This window comes from Aptenodytes patagonicus, chromosome 2 (genome assembly GCF_965638725.1).
Source record: "Aptenodytes patagonicus chromosome 2, bAptPat1.pri.cur, whole genome shotgun sequence".
In the NCBI taxonomy this organism is placed as follows: Eukaryota; Metazoa; Chordata; class Aves; order Sphenisciformes; family Spheniscidae; genus Aptenodytes; species Aptenodytes patagonicus.
In genome coordinates this window covers 163,178,834-163,193,789 of record NC_134950.1, presented here as the reverse complement: position 1 = coordinate 163,193,789, position 14,956 = coordinate 163,178,834, and the positions used below count along the sequence as shown (strand labels likewise).

Here is a 14,956-nt window from a genome sequence, read left to right as displayed (position 1 = left end):
GAGCTGGGATGCTTTGAACCTTGATTGCCTATGCCCCAAATACATGCTCTCACGGACCACTGGAGAGGAAGGGAATCACTCAGTCTTCCCCCCAACTAGAGCTACTACCCTGCACCTGAGACAGCTTTTATGGGGTGAATTAGTCAGAAAGATGAGTTTCATAAAAGCTGGTGCGTGTCCATGAAGAGTTCTGGTTCAGCATTCCCCCTCTCCGCTCCCAAAACTACAATCCTAACACCACAGGACACCTGAGCCAGAGGTGGGGCATCATCAGAGTCTGTCACAGTGCTGATATTGGCCATCTCTGAAGACCTTGGTTTTGGAAGACTAGAGTGAGACTCAGAAGTGTGGACGGGCTCTGAGGGTGTAAGAACAACCTCACAGTGTCAAACATTTTAACTGTTTGTATTTGAACATTTTGTTGTTATAGGAGAGGAGCGGGTGGTGTGCAAGTGTCTTCCAAAAGCATGTCTGGATGTAAAAAGTGTGAGCTGGAGTTGATGAATGTTAAATGAAGATTAAGTAATGATTACCTGAGTTTCAGAAATTGCCTTGACAGCATGCACACTTACTGAGCAGTCTGGCTGGCAACCGAGCAGAGCTTTCAGTGTTGGTGTATATATACAGTGAGTAAACGTGTTCCTTTAATCCTTGTTCAATGTAGCAGCTCCCACCTACCCTGTAGACTGACATTCTCATGTATTCATTAAGTATGCTCAGCAAAAACACTTCCTGAGCCATCTCCTCTCCCTTTTCTGCCAGTTATAAGTGCAGGGGTTCAAAAGATCTGCATACAGATTCACAATGTAAGTCCTGTCCCCAAGAGCAGATACTACTTGGACGTGCACGTAGGCAGTGGCACTGCAGTGACTGTGTTGGGAATTCCCTCCCAGCCTCCAACCACCAGCTACATATTTTGAATTGGAAGGTACCTCCAGTAAATGGTATTTAGTAGCAAGCAGCATTTGATGTCTGTACTGAAGGGAACCCTGCTAAATCTAGGGAAGTCCTGTCACTTTTAATTCCTCTGGCTCCATCAATGAGGATGTGAGATAATCCTGACTTTGTTGTGTAGATCCTTTTCTCAGAGACTTTCATAGGTGTGATCATTCCACAAACATTATCCACTCGCTACAGATCCCAGCCTTCCACTCACTTTATAAATATCAACAGTTCTGAGGAAATCAATGGGCTTACTAATCTGTGTAAAGTAAACAGCATTTTGTCCTTAAAAATAACAACATTCAGTCACCTCCAGAATCTGGTGCATTCAGCCATCATGCTTAAAGATTGCAGAATCAGAATCGTGGAATGATCTAGGTTGGAAGGGACCTCTGGAGGTCACCTAGTCCAACTCCCATTAAAGAAGGGCCAACTTCAAAGTTAGATCAGGTCACTCACAGTGCTGTCCAGCTGAATTTTGAACATCGCCAAGGATGGAGATTTCACAGCCTCTCTGGACCCATTTCAGTGTTTGACCACTCTCCAGGTGAATATTTATTTCCTAATTTCTAATTGGAATATCTGATGTTGTGACTTGCATTCATTGCATCTTGTCCTATCGCTGCGCGCTTCTAAGAAGAGTTTGCCTCCACCCTCTCTACACCCTCCCCTGAGGAAGCTGGAGACAGCAGTAAGATTTTCCCCTTAACCTTCTCTTTTTAAGATTGACAAACTCAGTTATCCCTCCCTTTATACATCATATACCAGTTCGCTCATCATCTTGACGACCTTCCACTGGACTTCCCCCAATATGTCAGTGTCTTGTACTGAGGAACCCCGAACTGGACGTAAAATTCCAAGGTTTGTTGGATAGAGGGAAATAGTTACATCCCTCAACCTGATGGCGTGCTCATTAGGCCAGGATGCTCCAGGACATGCAATGGCACATTGCAGACTGCAACTTCTTGCCCGAAAGGCCACCCAGGTCCTCTTCTGCAGAATGCTGTCTACCCAGTCAGTCCCCAGCCTGTACTGTTGTATAGGGTTTTTCCATCCCAGGTGCAGATCTTTGCATTTCCACATATGCTATATATATATTTTTATATACATATATATGTATTTGTGTCCATCTTTTATTTCCAATTAGTACTCAACTGACCCATTCAACTCCAGAATCTGCTAATATATATTTTTAAAAGTCCAGTAAGATAATGAGAATATTCATAATTTTTCATTAGAACATAATCTAGTTTTACTTCTTCAGATTTAATACATTTTATTTCCATTTCCCTTTAAATGTAATTTTTGTCTATTTGTTCCTGAAGCAAAAAATAATAATATCTTTTCAGGGGCATAATTTGTGGTTGATTCTGTTAATTCTGGGCTTCATAGGCTTCTCTGGGAAGGGCCCACGCAACAAAAACCTCTCAGTCCTAGCAGTTGCTAAGTGTTTTGATCAATTGAATGACAGTCAAGGATGTTTGGCACCTTGCAAACCAGGAATTTTAAATCAGGAGGCTTTATGAAAGCCTGCAAACCCCATTTGTCCTTTGAGTTTTAAGTAAAAAACCTACCCGTTCCAAAATTGTCAGTATTCATGTGTATGAAAGATAAAATAATCATCTCTCCCCCAAAAAGATGGCAGTATATTTCCAAAACTATGTCATAGTCTCTAAGGCTACATCTGTTCTAGTAACTACAATAGGCCAGGTCCTGTTCTCTGGCTCTGAGGACGAGTATCACAGCACAGCATGAGTCCATATGGGGAAATTCCCGCCCCACCAAAACAAGGTCCTGGACCTGTTTTGGATACGCTGCCTTGTGTTTCACTTGGTAGCATGGAGAAACAAGTAGCAGCACTAGAAAACATCTTATTTCTTTAGCCCTTGTTATTGTTACTTTGCTGTTTTTCATTAAAAAGTCCAGAGAGATTCCGAAGAGGCAGCAGAAAGCACCAGTTTGGTTTTACCCTCCGTATACCACAAGCACAGTATGCATCGGGTACTCCCCTGACCATCTCTTTCGTTTGTGTTTTCTCCCCCAACTCTCTGAAAGTGCAGTTCACCGGCAAGTGTCATTGTCACCGGTTCTTAACACTGATGCCCTTCCTTCCTTCTCCCTTCTCCCCCCCCCCCCGAGATGCAGACTGTGAGCCCCATGTTAGTGCCTGCCAGCTTCTCACATCGTCCGTCAGCTCCGACCCAAAAGCTCTTTGGACCCGTTATCCCGGGACCGTCCGGAGAAGCAGGGTGCCAGCGCCGGCACAGCCCTGCCTGAACGCCGTCCAAGGCTTGCAGGCTGGAGCTGGCCGGCATCCCTGCATGGAGCTGGTGCACGGGGAAACCTGCTCGGTGGGTTTAAATTCTGCCTTCCGCTACGAGGCCCAGAATCCCACTTCTCATCACAAGCAGCGTGAGAAAAAACAGGTGCAATGCTCAAACATTTCCTTAACGTTTAATGAAATGTTATTAATTTAACGATTAATAACCATAGCCAAGTGATTGATTATTTCTAATAAAAGGCCCGCCAATTGCTAACAAGTTAGGAAATGTCAGAGCAGAAGTTCCCAAAGAAATAACCCCTTGCCTCATCCCGCCCCCCCCCCCCAAGAATAACGAGGGTTACTAACAGGTTTGCTGGACACAGACTCCAGCATGTATGGGAGCTACGAAATTCCCGTGGCACCTCACTAACACATGTTTAGAAGAGCCCAGGCAGAATTTCACAGGGATGCTAACTTTCTGCGTCTGATGCGGAATACGCCCCGGGGGGAGAAGCCACCCCGGGCAGAAGCGGCGCAGACAAAGCCGGGGGCTGCACCCCGCGCGGTGCGGGCAGCGGGCAGCGGGCAGCGGGCAGCGGCTGCCGGCTCTGCCTTCGCTCCGCTCCGACCGGCGCCGGTTTCGAGGGACAATCCCCGCACTGAAATGACTAAGCACGAACTCGCAAGCCCCGAGCCGCTCCCCGCCGAGAGGCTGCTCGCTCCGCACCCGCGCACGGGGAAGGGGGGGGACGACTCACCTGCCCGCCCCAAGCCCCGCCAGCCGACAGCGCCGACTCCTCCGCAGGGGCAGCCGCTCCTCCGCGCGGGTTCCGCCGCCGCGGCCGCAGCCAGCACCGCCCCGCTCCGCGCCGCCCCGGAGCCGCGCACCCCGCCGCGCCCGCGGAGCCGCCGCCTCCCGCCGCCGGGGTTGGCGCGCCGGGGCGGGCCGGGGGCTGCCGTCAGCCGGCGGCTGACGCAGGGCTCTTCCTCCCGGGGATGAAGACCCCGGCGGCTGGCAGCGCGGAGCCGCCGTGCCCGGCGCCGCTCGGGGCGGCCGGGGACTCTCCGCGCCCGCGGTAGGGCGGAGCTCCCCCCCCCCGGCACGGGGAGTGCCCAGCGCCGAGCACCGCCACCTCGCCCGGAGGAGCCCGGGTGCCCCGGAGCCCCCGGCATGGAGCGCCTGCTCAACCTCAGCTGCTTCGCCGATACGACGCCGGATGCCAGCAACCGGAGCGGGTCCTCCGCCGGCCCGGACGGCGGCCGGGCGCATCTCTCCGTCTTCAGCGTGCTGGTCCTCACCCTGTTGGCCATGCTGGTGGTGGCCACGTTCCTGTGGAACGGGCTGGTCCTGGCCACCATCCTCCGGGTTCGCACTTTCCACCGGGTGCCCCACAACCTGGTGGCCTCCATGGCCATCTCCGACGTGATGGTGGCAGCCCTCGTCATGCCCCTCAGCTTGGTGCACGAGTTGTCTGGGCGGCGGTGGCGGCTGGGCCGGTCACTGTGCCAGGTGTGGATCTCCTTTGATGTGCTGTGCTGCACCGCCAGCATCTGGAATGTCACGGCCATCGCCCTCGACCGCTACTGGTCCATCACCCGCCACCTGGAGTACACGCTTCGCATCCGGCGCCGCATCTCCAACATCATGATTGCCCTCACCTGGGCACTCTCTGCCTTCATCTCCTTGGCCCCGCTGCTCTTTGGCTGGGGAGAGACTTACTCAGAGGACAGTGAGGAGTGCCAAGTCAGCCAGGAGCCATCCTACACCATCTTCTCCACCTTTGGCGCCTTCTACCTGCCCCTCTGCGTGGTGCTGTTTGTGTACTGGAAGATCTACAAGGCTGCCAAGTTTCGAATTGGATCTCGGAAGAGCAACTCCATCACTCCCATTACACCAGAAGCCCTGGAGGTAGGTCAACTCGGTTGTATTTTGCTCTAGTCAACTGCTGGTAGCAGCCAAGCCTTTGCAGTAGTGGGGGAAACTTGGAGCTAAAGTGTGCAAGCAAACAGCATCCTACCGAAGCCCGGTGAATCCTGGAGGCTTTCAAGGGAAAGTTGACTGCAAAGCTTGCAAGCCCAGTCTTTTGACTCCTTCCGAGTCGCCAGCTGTGAGCATGCAAAGTGTAGCTAAAGCAACTTTGGGCCAGATTGCGAGCCTGAGCTCCACGTGGGCGGGCGGTGACTCACAGATGTCCCCCCATGGAATGCTGAATCAGTGCTCGTGAGTGTGAGTAAGGGGTCACCGTTCCTCCCGTGGGGAGACGTGTGGGGGTGTGAATGGATGGGATCCCATCGCCGCTGGGGACGATAACCTGGCAAGCAGCTGTGGCTTTGGGGAGGTTGTGGATTTACACAGCAGACACACGTGCAGAGCATCCTTGTAAATGCTTCCTAATCGTGGCTGCATTGTGTCAGTTCATCTCAGGCGCGGTGACTGTGCACTGTAGAGACTTCTTGGGAGGCGGAAGGAAATGTATGCTCATTTTCTTGCCTCTCCTTCCAAGCACTCTTAAACTCAATGGGTTCACAGAAAGCAAGGAGACTTTTGTGCACAGCATGTGGGTGTGTGCCTGTTCTACTGATCTGATTGTAAATGGGGAAATAATCTTATTGTGATGCTGTGTGAGGAATTCCGTGTGCCCATATAGCACTACTCTCCTTAGTTTCCAGCCTCACTTAAAAATAGTCTCTGTTACCCAGAAGAGGGTCATACAACCAATCTCCCCTCCATTAGAGCATGACGTAGATGTCCCGCGTTTCCCCATGAGCTCTGGCCGTCACTTGCATAGTTTGGTTGTGTACCTGCTGTGTGGGATCAGCTGACTGAGGCACATATGGTGCAACTTGTGTTTGTGTTTGGCAGGTAAAAGAAGCTGCCCAGCAGCCACAGATGGTCTTCACTGTCCGTCATGCCACTGTTACGTTCCAGACGGACGGAGACACGTGGAGAGAGCAGAAGGAAAAGAAAGCTGCCCTCATGGTGGGCATCCTTATTGGGGTCTTCGTGCTCTGCTGGATCCCTTTCTTCATCACGGAGCTCATCAACCCCCTCTGCTCGTGCGACATCCCACCCATTTGGAAGAGTATTTTTCTATGGCTGGGCTATTCAAATTCCTTTTTTAATCCACTCATCTACACTGCTTTCAACAAAAACTACAACAATGCCTTCAGGAACCTATTCTTTAGACAGCACTGAGCAGAAAAAGCTTTTCCGCTGCCCCAGGAAGCTGATTTCAACTCTCAATGAATCCTACCAAACTCCTGAGGAAGTTCAAAGCCACAGATACCGAGCTGATGCTAAAGGCTCATCCCCATGGGTCGTATGTCCCAGCAACGGTCCCAGTTCCTACTCAGACTCTCCATCCCAGCCTCTAAGTCAGTTGCTATTTTTCCTGCAAACAGCATGTAAGGGTTTCTCTGGCCAGCAGTACAGCATTCTTCCTCCAGTGCCCCACTGCTTTCCTCCCGCCTTCCTAGTGACGTTCTTGGGACTGTTTGGTGGCAGTAATGGTGCTGAGGAGTCTCCTGGCAAAGAGTCGTATTTGGAACTCTGGTTTTGCCCACTGCTAGTCTCTCACAGCATTAATCAGCTTTGTCCCATGTGCAAAGCTGGGACGCCTTAATGTCAGGAGGTTTTGTGATTATATATGAAACTAGATATTTTATGGCTTGGTTGAAAGGGCTGTTTGTCTTGTCTTTTGCCGGTAGAGGTTGTTAAGTGTTTGTATTTGGGGAATAAAACCCTCAGTAAGGGTTAAGAGCAGACTCCAAGTACAAAGCCTTTTCTCACAATGCTTTATCAACAACGAATTGTGCTATTTGCTATTGGAATCCGTGTAGAAAGTTTTAAAAAAAATTATTTATTGTGAAAGCTTAATGCATGGTGTACCCTGGAACGAGAGAGAATGCATGGGAATCCCACCTCTCGTTCTCTGACTGCTACGTGTGAGCATCTGCCTCAAACCTTTACTTTCAGAAATACCAGCTGTAAATATTAATCTTTGTGTCTGTGTTTCCCATTCTAAACCATAAATGTATTTCGAGCGGCCGTGGGGCAGGTTGCCTGTAGTTGCAGGGGATGCAAGGAGTGTATTTCAAATTGCCTGTCAACAAGAAGCTGTGTTTTACTATTTCTGAGTGTGATTGAAACCAAAGCAAAGACCCCGCTTTGTTTCTGTGAGCACTGGATTGCAGGCAAAGGGCAGTTAATGACTGGTGATGTTTCATTCTGGAAGCATAACCAAACTGTAGAGGTGCTCTTCTGCAAGGACCAGACTTAAATATTTCTTCTTTTGCCCAACCCTCCTTCTCTTCCTCCCCCCTAAGGCTCCAGTCCTGCCTCGTTGTTATTGCTCTGTTGCCGCCTTGCCTTTCCATGTTGGCAACATAATTATAGTAGTTGGCATTTCACTCCTAGAATTAGAATTACGCACTTTATGCTGCACCGCTGGAAGACTGGCAGTCCTTCAGGTGAAGAAAAGCATTAATTTTAACTATCGGTTCTTATGGGGCAGCCACTGAAATCAGACCAGAACTGAAATGGTGGAGGAAAAGACAAAATGGGAATCAGAATGACATGATTTCATGTCAGATATCTCAAGAAGAAGAGATAAAAGGGAAAAAAGTCAATAAATCATGGGAAAGCTCCCTGGGGATGGATAGGATTAGTTCCTATCCTTAGCAGATTGTGAGACATCAGACGTTAAAATTGTCACTGGTCCTTTAAACCAGTCAAAAATCCTGGTAGGGTTGGTAAAAAAAGACCTTTTTATTTTCATATCTTGGGACAGGTGAAAATGGAAGCTGAGCTATCAAGCGTTGCAGCTCTTTCAGGACCAGTTAGACAAACAACCATCAGGACTGACATAGATGTAGCTGATCCTGCCTTTCAACGAGAGGAGAGATAGGATGGCCCTTGAGATCTTTTTCAACACTCTTTTATAAAAGGCTGTTAAAAATATTAGGTAAAATCCTGCCCTTGTTGAAAGCAATGGACAAATTCTCAGTGACTTCAAGCAAATCAGAATTTTATCCAGCATGTCTTGTCTTGTAAAAGCATAGTTTTAATGTTAATTAATTAAAGGAGAAGATGGGTGGGATGGGAGCAATCTTCTAACTCCCCTGAAAGAGTCTCTGATCTGCACTAACCATGGACCAATCTCTCTATAGCTAGTAAAGAGCATTTTCTTTGTTACATATTTTAAAGTATCAGTGACATCTCTGATGTATCAAAAATTGTAATAAACTCCTGGGTCATTTTTTTTTTACTGAGGATATAAAGGTTGCATTGCTTTCTCTGGATGGTCCAGCACCAATGCAGAGTTGTGCTTTTTGGGAACTTACTACTTTTGTTGCGTCAAAGGTTGTTCAGCTAAAAATGAGTTGGAAAAAATGCTTCCTTGTCCAAGCCAGACCTTCAGCTAAACTTGGCAGTGCCTGAAAGTAGGAGACTACTTGTTAGGCCCCCACGGCAACACTTTAAACACTAAAGCGTGGATTAACTGGGAAGCTGGACTTTAGCCCATCGTTTTAACACATAACATCATGTCTACACAACCTTGTTTCACTCTGGGCTGTGTCTATCCCCATTTTTATTTGTTTTTTTATGAGTATTTCAGATTCTCTATCTGTGTTGTGTGGGATCCTTGCACAGGTCATGGAATCAACTGCAAACTCAAATTAGTGACCTGTGTAAGCAGACAAAAATTAAACTGAAATCAATAGGAAAGATCCCTACTTTTGCTGCAGCTCAGTGCTGGGATGAAGCTCCCTTTCATTATATCCTGTGTTTATTCATGCCTTAAACGGTGACAGAGAGACAGGAGAGCATCTTAAAATGACACTAAATAATTCTGATTTGTCTGCAGTCATGGATAGTCCACTATCCTGGTGTAAATTACTTCCACATTTATTTGACAACACACGTCCCATACAATCCATACTGATCTTCTGCAAATAACAGCTTCCACTTGGTGATAAGTTTTGTTCCTTGAATCTTGACATAATTAGCAGCTACATTATGGACCAATTCCTACTGCTCTTACTTGAGACTTAAGACCATTGGCTTTTCTTCTAAATACCATTCCTGCAATGTAATATGATCATGCAGGAAAAATATCAGTATTCTGGAGATAGTGCTGAAGAATCATATCGAAACATGCCGCCATGGTCCGAGCACAGTGAAGGGGCACGAAGAAACCTTGACTTCTGATCCTGGCTCTGAGGCTTTTTACAAACCTCTCAGTATTCAAACACAGATGCTGAGTGGGCTCCCAGAGACCCAAATCATGTTTGAAGACGTACACAGCCTCAGCGTCAAAGGATGTATCTCGTACCTTCTTGTTCCCATTTATAAAACAGAATCAGTGGTGTGAAGAGATCTGCCTCAGCCAGGCTTTGTGAGGATTAATTAGTAAATGTTTATCATGTACCAGGAAGGTGGAACACTCTGGTTTGAATGCCGAGCAGCATTATAAATTGGGCTTCTATTTAATTCCTCGGAAGAACATTATTACCCATTATTATTGAGTTTTCTATGCAATCTAATGGCTATATAATACTTCCAGAGAAGATTTAACTAACCTTCTTCCAGTTACAATTAATTTATTTTCCTCTCGATGTTCTGACAGTTCAATGAACATCTGTATGGGAGCTTGATAGCTAGGGCAGCTACGGCGCGCGCTGAATGCCGTCTGCTGAATGTCTCCTCGCAACACTGAATACATATTGTTAAGGTTCAAGGAGCAGCAGCTCTCCAGGCAGCCTGCTACCGTGTTTCCTTTATTTTTTAGGGAGAAGAAAAGGTCACAAAAGAATGCCCTTGGATTACATGACAGGTTGGCTGACCACCTTCCTCCTCCACCCCCATCCCGCTGACCTTTCTTCTCGATGCAGGCGGGTCAGGCAGGTGACTCCAGGACACGTCCTGATCCTGTACAGCCAGAGGTACGCCACGCATGACTTCATCCCCCGTTAATTTGCCTGGACTTTTCCTAAAAATTACTGCTGGGAGGCGCGGCCTTTAAGCTGGCATCGGCAGCTGAAAGTGGGAGTTTCCTGGAAGCAAAGTTGCAGGCAATTAAGGAAATTTCACCTGACAAAGGTAATGAATGACTATTAGTTCCAGCGATTGCTGCGGTGATGTACGACTGACAGAGTGTCAAAGTGATTTTTTGCAATGTAGTGATTTGAGCTGCTTTGTTCGTGAGGGGCTCGTTGCCGTTTCACTCTTGGATCCCTTATTTTACCTGCATTGGTGCAGCAGCAAACTGGGACACCAGCAAAGTCATGGTGGACATGATATGGGCATCATTAATGCTCCATGTGGGAACAGTGGGGTAAAACAACTATGGCAAAATCTGCATCCCCACCCCGGCTGAACATCGTGAAACTGCCAGCATATTCATCAAATCTCATCAAATTTAAGAGGTGGCCAAAGAGCTCTTTAAATCACCATTATTTTCAGTAACACTGAAGTGCTGAGGAAGTTGCAAAAAACTGGAAGAGAGCTGAAGTTGTGCCAGTATTTTAAAAGGGCAAATTGGGAGAGCCAAGTATTTATAAGGCTAAAACTGTTACTGATTTACAACTTGAAATTGATCCTTGGCAAAATATGGAACAGCTGATAAAGGACTCAATGAATAAAAAATTACAGGAAATAAATATAATTAAAATAAATCACATTGATGTCTTTCTTTGATTGCAGCACATGGTTCATTGCTGATGGTGATATAAAGAATTCACTCCTCAATAACGAATCTGACTTGACAACGCTCAACACTTCCATGAAAAAGTGAAGAAATCAATATGAGGTTCAAACTGTCCAATATTTGCTAATGAATCATGGACTGGAAAAGGTGTAAATACAGAAAATGAAGTCACTTGTACAGAGAAATGAGGATGCAAACTGGCCGGGGGCATTTTAGCCCAGCGTGAGGGAAAGGCACGCACCCAGGAGCAGCGGGATGGGACCCTTGTTGCAGGCGGGGAGGCATGGCCACGTCAGGGTGCATCAGGAGCTGAATATACGGGACTGTTCAGCATTTTGGGGACTAGCAGACTTACTTCTTACCTGTGCACGGGCTGTGTCCAGCTATGGATTTTATTCTGGTCACTGGAGGGGAAGCTATGATTTCAGTTCATTGCCTTTTTGCTGTTCCCCCCCTCCACGCCACTGCCAGGCAGCCAGCCTCAGCATTGCAATTCTCTCGGCCATGTAATTTCCCATGCTGGCCAAGTCAAATACTTTCCCTAATCATCTTAAAAAGCAAGACAGATGGGCCCTTTCTCTGAATCCCCCAGTGCACTGCTGTTGTTTCTCTGTCTAACTAACAGTTTCAGCGGTGGGAACAACAGCTTCTGCAAAGCCGAACCCCAGCTGCCTGCTCGGTGGACGGGACCAAGCAGGGCTGGGTGCAGCTCCAGGGGCTGGTCCATGGAGCAGGCACTGCCCCACCACTGCTCTCTGACAGCGACTAGGGTGGGGAAAGAGAAAACAGGAGCTATACCCTCGCCTTGGATTTCTGCTGGAGCCGTTCCTGACAAACCAGTCCTTAATCCTGCTTCTAGCTGCCCTCCCTTCTTCTGGTGAGACCAAACCTGGCCAGGCTGCCCCTGCCTGGTCTGGTCATCTCTGCAGGAATGGGAAAGGGAGGGGAAAAAATTTCCTCAACCCACTGCAGCCCTAATTGCAGGAAAAAAATTCCCCAGCCCTGATTGCCTCTCTGGGAGAGGACACATTTTCTGCATGGCTTAGGCATCCACCCTGCCTAGTTCAATCCCCTTCCCGCTGTTAGCTGCAGAGGGTGGAAATCTCTGTGCCATTCAAAACTACCTGCTGCTGGCCAGGTCCCCAAGTTTGTTCAAGCATTGGCCTGAAACATTGCATTTTTCATCACTTCAGGGCTGCCACCTGAGGTCAGTGCTTCTTCCTTGTGCCTTTCCATCACCAAATTGTGGTTACACACAGGTCCCACCAGCCTTGGCTGCTGGTACAGAAGAGGGCAATCTTTCAAAATTAACATCTTTACTTGTCAGGAAAACCCCCTCGTCTCTGGGTTCAAGGTGCCAAACCAACAGCTGAGGTGCCACAAAATCCCAAGATCTGCTTCCTCTTGCCTGAGCTACCATGATTCAATGTTTGAATCACCCGGCTCTTCACAAGACACCTGGTTGGGCAGTCCCAAAGCTTAAACCATGCCTGGTCTGGCTCATTTTGCTAAGATCCATCACGTGTCACACCTTTCTATTGCTCTCCTGTGATGCTTTGTTGGAGCTTTGGACATCAGGAAGCCGTTCACACGTTGGTCAGGGTGCTGCCTCTGCAACATCTCCCTGGACTGGCACAGCTGGACCAAACAGGGCTGTTTCCAACACAAAAGAGCCTGCAGCACGTAGACCATGGTGAAAATTAATGTGATCACCTTGCAACCCCCTTCTAGATCTCCTAACAGCTTTCTATCCTGCCCCACAGGTTACCTGTGCTCCTGTCAGGCAGACTTTATAGGGGAAAAGCAGAGCTCACGGTCATGTAGTTTTGCAGTTTAAATGGAGACCTGCTTTCAAGGGGTGGGGAGAAATAATTTTGATGCAATGCCAAACTCAGCTCTTTCGGCGGGCACTGGAGCATATGGAGCCTCTCGCAGAATTGCCTGGGAGTTGCAGGTCTGTGATGTTTTTTCTCTTCTCAGCTGCTTGCCTGGTGCCAAAGTTTCCAGGTGCATTAAGGCAGGATGCCCCCGCCGCGCGTCTTGGACCTTCCACCTGCACATCACGGCGTTGGGTTGAATATTAAACAGACAGGAGGAGTACAGCAGATGCGAAGTGCAAGTAGACTTGCTGGCACAAGGGGTTACTCAATTTCTGGAATTTGAATGGAAAAAGAAACTGCAAGCCGACAGTATTAAGTAATTAAGCTTTTCTGAGCTTTTTAAAAGGAGGCAGGTAGATGCCGAGGTGAGATGATAAGACACTCAGCCGCACTCCTCTGCTTTCCGCAGTTTTGCAGTACAGACCAGAGATTTCAGAGCACATTACCCTGACTAAAGCCCTAGGGCTACTTTATAAGCTGTTAATAGCTGCCAACCAAAATGAGTGTCAGGGCTGTTTCTTATTAAAATGAGCATTTAAGGCACCTGGAGAAGACTGTAAGTAGCATAAACCCTTTAAATTCTTCTGAAACCCCAGAAGTGGCCAGCGTTTGCATGCAGAACACAGCAAATAACTTTTAAATGAAATCTATTTGACAGCAAATCTGCTGTTGCTCCTTGGATCAGCTTCTCCATCACCATGTGTCTCCAAGACAGCATGTACCCACCTGCTGCGTGCACACTACAGCATCTTCCCCGGGTGATTCCTGAATCATTGGCACGTGACTGTCCCACAGGGGGCTATGCCCTGGTTTCCCCAGCTTTAGGTGCAAGGCAACACCTCTGGCCATGCAGACTCCTGTCCCCAGATGGCCTGGCCTTTAGGGTACAGTGGATAATTCATCTGGGTATGGAGCAGCTGGGCTGGTTTTCACCCTGCTGTTCCTCATCTCTCCGGCCAGCAGCCCCAGCTGAGCCGTGATTCCCACCCCACACCACTTCTCCTGGCTCCCTTCTTGCTCTCGGAGGTCCCCAGAGGAGATCTCCGATGGCTTGGTGGAGCCTGTTTCCCTTCATGCTGCTGTGGTAGTGCTCCCGGAGTCAGGGCTGCTCCTCCACTCAAGGGCTCGTAGTGAAGATAATCGCTTCATAAACCAAATGAGCCATGCCCCAGATCAAATGGAAGAATAAAAAGCTGGTGGGTTGCACCGGTATCCTTCTGAAATGCCTGTTTGCAATGGGCTCTAGGCACTTCAGAACCATAAAGTAGGCATGGTCCTCACAGAGGGGGACTTTTTCCAGGAAAAGAGGGAATAGTCTCAGCCTCTCCAGCGCTGTGAATGGGAGAGGCATTTGTTTCTTTTAGGACACCCTTTCTTACAGAGGGGCTTGCATGCACCCTGTGCAATGCAGAAGGACCCCCGTCCATCACATGCACCCAGCATCAGTGCCACCAAGAAGATGAAGAGCCTTGTGCTTTTACCCCAGCTCGTACACGATGATGTGGACCTGCATGCAGCCTGGAGCCTGCTGTAAAGAAAAGAGGTGGCTCTGGAGGCACGGCAGAAGGGTAAGGAGAGAGCGGGTGGCTCCCCGCAGGCTCCGTGGCTCGGCTCTGCCCTGCAGGAGCAGGCAGCCACCGGGGCAGCAGGAGCTGCAGGTGACAGACAGCACGCTCTGCCCGGCTCCGCCACTGCAGGTTTTGGCAGCAGGCAGACAGCGAGATGACTCTGCTAGCTTGCAGGGAAGGAGATGAGGTCAAAAGCACCATCTGGCCCGCTCACCTTTCCGCTCTTCTGTGGCAAGATAAGAGCCTGTTTGGCAAGACATGAGGTCAAGGGCTGAGTGTGCTCTTATCTGCTCAAGGGTGGCAGCACAGGGCAGAAAGAGACTGATTATTTTTCATTTCCTTCTGCCAGCTGCCATGCAGGGGGGAAAAAGGAGCAATATCCCTTTTATTGTTCCCAGATGTGGTCCTTAGAGACAGCAAGATGCTTAGACTTTTTTTTTATTTAAATGGTAATGAGGCACCTAAATAACCCAGATAACCCAAACCTTAGTGCAGACGGTAGAAGGCAAGGAAAAGTGCACTCTTTGCCGCTGAGCAAGTATCCTCCAGCTTTGCGAGATGTCTCAATGCTGTGCAAAAGGAGCAGCACGTACG

The 14,956-nt window shown here is 48.6% G+C and overlaps 1 protein-coding gene across 1 annotated transcript; it reads left to right on the top strand.

The window, feature by feature from the left end:
- Positions 1-4,376: 4,376 nt before the first annotated feature.
- Positions 4,377-6,401, top strand: HTR5A (5-hydroxytryptamine receptor 5A). The gene is made up of 2 exons (XM_076332370.1): positions 4,377-5,114; positions 6,069-6,401. Exons 1-2 carry the CDS (start codon positions 4,377-4,379, stop codon positions 6,399-6,401), a joined length of 1,071 nt encoding a protein of 356 aa, XP_076188485.1.
- The last annotated feature ends 8,555 nt before the right edge of the window (positions 6,402-14,956 follow it).